The sequence below is a fragment of the Urocitellus parryii genome, chromosome 13 (assembly GCF_045843805.1).
Source record: "Urocitellus parryii isolate mUroPar1 chromosome 13, mUroPar1.hap1, whole genome shotgun sequence".
Taxonomy (NCBI): domain Eukaryota; kingdom Metazoa; phylum Chordata; class Mammalia; order Rodentia; family Sciuridae; genus Urocitellus; species Urocitellus parryii.
The window spans coordinates 64,937,271-64,943,641 of record NC_135543.1 but is presented as its reverse complement, the minus strand read 5'-3'; the positions used below and the strand labels follow the sequence as shown (position 1 = coordinate 64,943,641).

The window sequence follows — 6,371 nt, the reverse complement described above, 5'->3', positions numbered from 1 at the left end:
GTCATGTGAACCTCCAATACCCCTCTAACCCCCTCCAGCTGGGTATAAAGTTCAAAAGTCTTCCAAAATCTTTGTTCAGGGGAAGAATTCTTAGACAAGAGCCACCTCTGAATCCTGTGGTCAATAAACCTGATTCCTGAAAAGTCCTCAGTTGTCCAGCTTCTTCTGTCCCACTTCATCAGAACTAAAATAAAAGGCAAAAAAACATCATTTTATTCAACCTCGCCTAGGGAAACTCAAATTTTGTGTTATTCTATGGATGACCAAGAGTGACCACAGATAACTCTGAATATTCATTTTGAGGTTACTAATAAACCTAAGTGAAGGATTGAGTTCACAATTACATAATTTGTGAATAATAACAAATGTTTGTATTTGAAAGCTCTATTTTCTAGTGCATACCTGTTTATGTTTGTTATATATACTCTATTGAAAGGATCATTTTATCATTCTAGGTTGTTACTTGTCAACTTTTATCATGCTTTCTTACCTTATAATCTACTTTTCTCAATACTAATATAACCACATCAACTTTCTTTTGGTAAATGATTAAATGACAGTTTTTAACATAATACCTTTATTTTGTTTGTTTATTTATTTTTATGTGGTGTTGAGGACCGAACCCAGGGCCTCACACATGCTAGGCGAGCGCTCTACCGCTGAGCCACAGCCTCAGCCCCCTATTTCTTTTTATATAAAATGTTATCTTTGTTGTTGCTTTTGTGCTGATGATTTTTCCTTAAATCAGATTTTTTGGTGTAGAGATTAGCAAATTTTCCTATAAATTATCAGGTAGTAAATATTTTCATTATCAACATTTGCAAGTCTCTGATAGTATTTTACATCTTCTGACTATAAAAAATAATTTAAAATGCCAAGATATTACTAACATCTATTGGTAGTTCATATTTATGACTTAAAAATATATACACGTGAATTATTATGTATTTACTAATTGAGTAACTTCAAAGAATGAGATCATATCAAATTCAGAATAGACTTTGTTTATAGTCATTTTAACCTCTTTATGGTAAACATAATAAGAATCATTTTTATGAGTATTTTCTATGTCTGTTTCTAATTCTGGACCTTACAGATGAAACAAAATGTACTGTTCCAGGCCTCAGTGTCATTCCGGGATGTGACTGTGGAACTCACCCAGGAGGAGTGGCAGCACATGGGTCCTGCTCAGAGGACCCTGTACAGAGAGGTGATGCTGGAGAACTACAGCCACCTCGTCTCTCTGGGTGAGCATATAAGCCTAACTTACCCTCGCAATGCTGGGAGAAGGCACTTCCTTTTTACTTACCATCATGTATGAACACCTAGCAAGTTTCATGGTATTTAGGATTTTCATTCAAGAATCCAAAGTAACTGAACTTTTAAGAGTACCACAGAGAATGTGTTGTCAGCTTTCAGTGATAAATTCAAATGTTACTTTGAGGATTCTGCTCCTGAAGCTATACCGTCTTCTACTTTTGGAAAACAGAATGCTCATGTATCTGGCCTAAGCCCTCAATTGTTCCGTATTCATAGGGTACTGCATTTTCAAACCAGAGGTGGTCTTCAAGTTGGAGCAAGGAGAAGCACCTTGGTTCTCAGAGGAGGAAATTTCAAACCAAAATGACCCAGGTGAGTTACTGAACAGATCTGTTTGCAGTAGTTAGACTCCAGATGGTCAGTTTACAAGTGAACACCTTTGTATCATGAAACTTTTATTAAAAGATCAAAGTTGTAAAAACAACTAATCAAAGGGAAATGATTAATAAATCTGACTCCATTAAAGTTTAAAACTTTGTTTTAAAAGATATCTTTTAAAAGGGTAAAAGACCACAGAATAGCAGAATTGGAATATGGTGAAAGTAACCTAGACAGAGTAAGCTTCCTGAAAATGTAAAGGATTTCTATAAATCAATGTGAGAAGAGGGAGACAACACAATTGAAAAATGGGCATAAGGACTGGGATGGGGGCTCAGCGGTAGCACATTTGCCTGACGTATTTAGGCATTGGGTTCGATTCTCAGCACCACATATAAATAAATAATATAAAAGGTCTATCAACAACTAAATATATATATATATATATATATATATATATATATATATATATATATAATATATTAAGAAAAATGGGCATAAGACTTTGAACAGAAAATATTCATTTTAGTTTTATTTATTTATTAATTTTTTGTGGTGCTGGGGATTGAACCCAGGGCCTTGTGCATTAGCGGCAAGTACTCTACCAACTGAGCTACATCCCAGCTCAGAACAGGAAATTTTTAAAGGGTCAGTAAATCTGAAAATTTATCACATTATTTTTTATAGACTACAAAGTGAAATAAGAGATGTAAGATAAGATTGCCAAATCTGGCTATACCAAGTCCTGGTGGGGATATGAATTATGAGAGACCAGTATTCATAGATTGGAAGTGTAAACTTGTAAAACTATTGTGAAGTCAGGAACATGCCACCTAGTCTGGTTATGTTTTGCTTACATTATAAGCAAGCAAGCCCTTTGATCTCTGTACACCCTACCAAATGTATAATTGTATTCTCTAGTATATGTAATAATATTAATGGGAATATTGTTTATATTTGCTGAAATTTGGCTCATCAGCCACCGGGTAAAGAAATAGCTGTATTTTTTAAGGAAAAATTATGTAGCCACATAAAATTCTGTGCAATGATTATAAAGATTAACCCAACAAAATATCAATACATACATATCACTGTAATGTTACATATGAAAGTTTCATGCACTTATGTATTATTCCATGCCATGTTAGCTTTTTTTGCTTTGACCAAAATATCTGATATGAACAACATAAGGACAGATTTATTTTGGCTCAGTTTCAGAGGTTGGCAGGCTGCATTGCTGTGGGCCTGAGGTGAAGCAGAACATCAGGGTGGAAGGGTCTGGCAAAAGCAAAGTTGTTCACCTCATGGCGGCTGGGAAGGAAATCAGAGAGTGGAATGAGCTAAGTTTTAAGAAATACCCCTCTAGGGCTTAGCCCAGTGACCTACTGCCTATGGTTTCCACCACCTCTCAGTAGTCCATTCAGCTACCAGTGAGTTAATCCCCTGATGAGACCAGAGCATTTATGATCTGATCACTCCCCCAAAGCCCCTACCTTTGAATATTTCTCTGTTGGGAAGCAAGCCTTCAACATATGAGCCTTGGGAGAAATTCCAGTCTAACCTATAATACTTAGTTTTAATGGGTGGAACATAAGTGACAAGTTACATATTTTGCAATATAAATTATCAAGACAATCATTTAGATTACATAAAAAATCTGGACCTTTCTTATGATTTCTCTTCCATGATTCCTCATTTAAAATTGAACTCGTGTGTCACATTGAAATGTGGAAACTCAGGATGGAGTCAACTTCGATTATTGTTGTGTTATGACAAAATTAATAAAAGATGAGAGCCAGAATGGAACTGTGAATCTAATTAAGTTGCAAGAATGGATTTTCTTTTAATCAGTTTATATATTGCAGAGCTAGGGCTGTAGCTCAGTGGTAGAGGGCCTGCCTAGCATATTTGAACCTCAACACCACATAAAAATAAATAAAGGTCTTGTGTCTATCTATAATATTTAAAAATTACATATGTACACACTCATATATATAATTCATATATTGCTTGTATTTCTGTGAATCATAACTGTAAGATAGCTAAAAACTTCTTCATAATCATATGGAAGTCAGTGCTGTTATACATTTACTATTGAAAAGTTGATGGAAATGAGTGATATCCAATTGGAAGAATTTAAACAATATAGTTCATTGTAGTCTAGGTAATATCTGCACCTAGCCTGCAATTTACTTCCCAAACCAAACTTTTTCCATGTTGAGTCTATTTCATGTATATTATCCCAATTTTTAATACTCTACTGAAGTTTATAGTCTTTGTTGTATTCTTTCTATTATCCACTTTTTCTGAGGCCTAGTAACCACCCCTGTGAGACTATTTTCTATTTCCTTTCCTTTCTTTTATGTACTTAGGAAATACTCATTTACTACAAATAGTATTCGCAAACAGTTTCCTCTCCGTTTACTCTATATTAATATTATTGTTAAAAGGAGAGTTGGCTGCACATACACATATATTTTAATTATTAGGTTTTGAGAACTCAATGTAATAAAACAGACTATGTGCATAAACCCTACTCATAAGAAGTATTTACTTCATGTGTTCAATTTTTCTTGTTTTAGAAAATTGCAAAGTTGATGACTTGATCAAGAGGAACAAGAAAATCAAAGACAAAGACTTACAACAGATAATATTCATCAAAAGTAAAACATTGACTAGAGAGAGAGGGGAAATTTGGGACAAACCATTTACTCAGCCCACAGCTCCAGTTTGTTCAGCAAAACTGTCCTGCAGATGTAAATCATGGGGAGTGAATTTTCAAAATATTTCTGAATTTGTCCAAAATAATAGAAACTGTTCAACAAAGAAAACAAATTGCCATAATGTATGTGAGAATTTGCCTTTCAAAATTAAGTTTGGCAGAACTCATACTGGAGAGAACTTTTATGAATACAATAAAAACATGCAAGACCTCAGTTATAAGGAAACTCTTGAGCATAAGAAATTTCAAACACTGGAGCAAGATCTTGAAGGTAATAAGATGCGAAAAACCTGTGAGAATGCCGACTTTGTTACACATAAGAGTTTTCACACAGAAGAAAATTCCTATAAAGGTGGTGAGTGTAGGAAAAACCTTCTTAAGATAACTCTTTTTGACCATAGACGAATTAACACCAGGGAGAAACCCCCATGTCTTCACCAGTGTGGAAAGTCTTCCTTTGAGAAGTCAGCCCTGGAGGAACACAATAAATATAACACTGCTATGAAGTATCATGAACCTAATGCCCCTAGACATCATTTCAGCAAGCAGTCAAACCTCATTCAGCCTCAGAGAACTGTTGCAGAAGAGAATCCATCAGTATGTATTGACAGAATACACACTGGGGATAAATCCTTTGAATATGAAAATAAAAGGTCTTATCAGACACTAACCTGCAAAGTAAAGCAGAGAACTCACTCTGACATGAAACCCTATAGATGTAGTGAATGTGGGAAATCCTTTTGTCAGAAAGGCCATCTCATTCAGCACCAGAGAACTCACACAGGAGAGAAACCATTTGAATGTAATGAATGTGGAAAAACTTTCTCCCAAAAGTCCCACCTCAATACACATCAAAGAATTCACACAGCAGAGAAACCCTATAAGTGTAATGAATGTGGGAAGACATTTGTCCAAAAGTCAACCCTCAGGGGACATCTGAGAATCCACACAGGAGAGAAACCCTATGAATGTATTGATTGTGGGAAAACTTTTGTTCAGAAGTCGACCCTCAGAGATCATCACAGAATTCACACAGGGGAGAAATCCTTTCATTGTAATGAATGTGGAAAAACTTTTGGCCAGAAATCTAACCTCAGAATACATCAAAGAACTCATAGTGGGGAGAAGACATACCAGTGTAATGAATGTGAAAAATCCTTCTGGCGCAAAGATCATCTCATTCAACATCAGAAAACTCACACGGGAGAGAAACCATTTCAGTGTAACGAGTGTGGGAAAACCTTTGCCCGGACATCAACCCTCAGAGTGCATCAGAGAATTCATACTGGGGAGAAACCATTTAAATGTAATGAGTGTGGGAAAAAGTTTGTACGGAAAGCAATCCTTAGTGATCATCAGAGAATTCATACAGGGGAGAAACCCTTTCAGTGTAATAAATGTGGGAAGATGTTTGGGCAGAAATCAAACCTCAGAATACATCAGAGAATTCACAGTGGGGAGAAAGCTTATGAGTGCAGTGAGTATGGGAAAGTGTATAAGTCAACTCTATGTCAGAGAACTCAGGGAGGAAGGAAACTCTATTGATAACTATGGACAATATTTCTGACAAAGATGGATATGACAACAGAAGATATCCAGGAAATTCAATCGGAAATACACACACGCTAATAGTTCCAGAAATTAACCCCTACAGTACAACTGTTTACGTAAGGAAAAAACCATATGGATGTCAGCATAGGAAGAGTTCTGTCTAGAAGGCAATGCTAAGATATATCAAAGAATTCACACAGACTTCTGTTTTTTCAGAGGACAATACAAAGTCCTTTTGAATGAAGTCATACCCTTTTAGATAATTCATGCATCAGTCTGTTAATCTGTTCAACAGTAAGTTTCATTTTTCTTTAAGGAACACAGCTAGTCTAAATTTTCTGAACTTCCCTTTCAACTAAGAGGGATTTGTGATAGGCTGCTGGAATGTGAATGCCTGTGATGTATGCATAACCAGATCTTACAAATCAGAGGTCTTCCTGAGAAGCTTCCAGGGACCTGT

General features: G+C 35.7%; 1 protein-coding gene across 1 annotated transcript; it reads left to right on the top strand.

Moving 5' to 3' along the window:
* Window positions 1-1,177: 1,177 nt before the first annotated feature.
* Window positions 1,178-5,905, top strand: Znf510 (zinc finger protein 510). Its single transcript, XM_026380482.2, has 3 exons — window positions 1,178-1,247; window positions 1,537-1,632; window positions 4,221-5,905. The coding sequence occupies exons 1-3, from the start codon at window positions 1,178-1,180 to the stop codon at window positions 5,903-5,905; spliced, it is 1,851 nt and encodes a 616-aa protein (XP_026236267.2).
* Window positions 5,906-6,371: the final 466 nt, after the last annotated feature.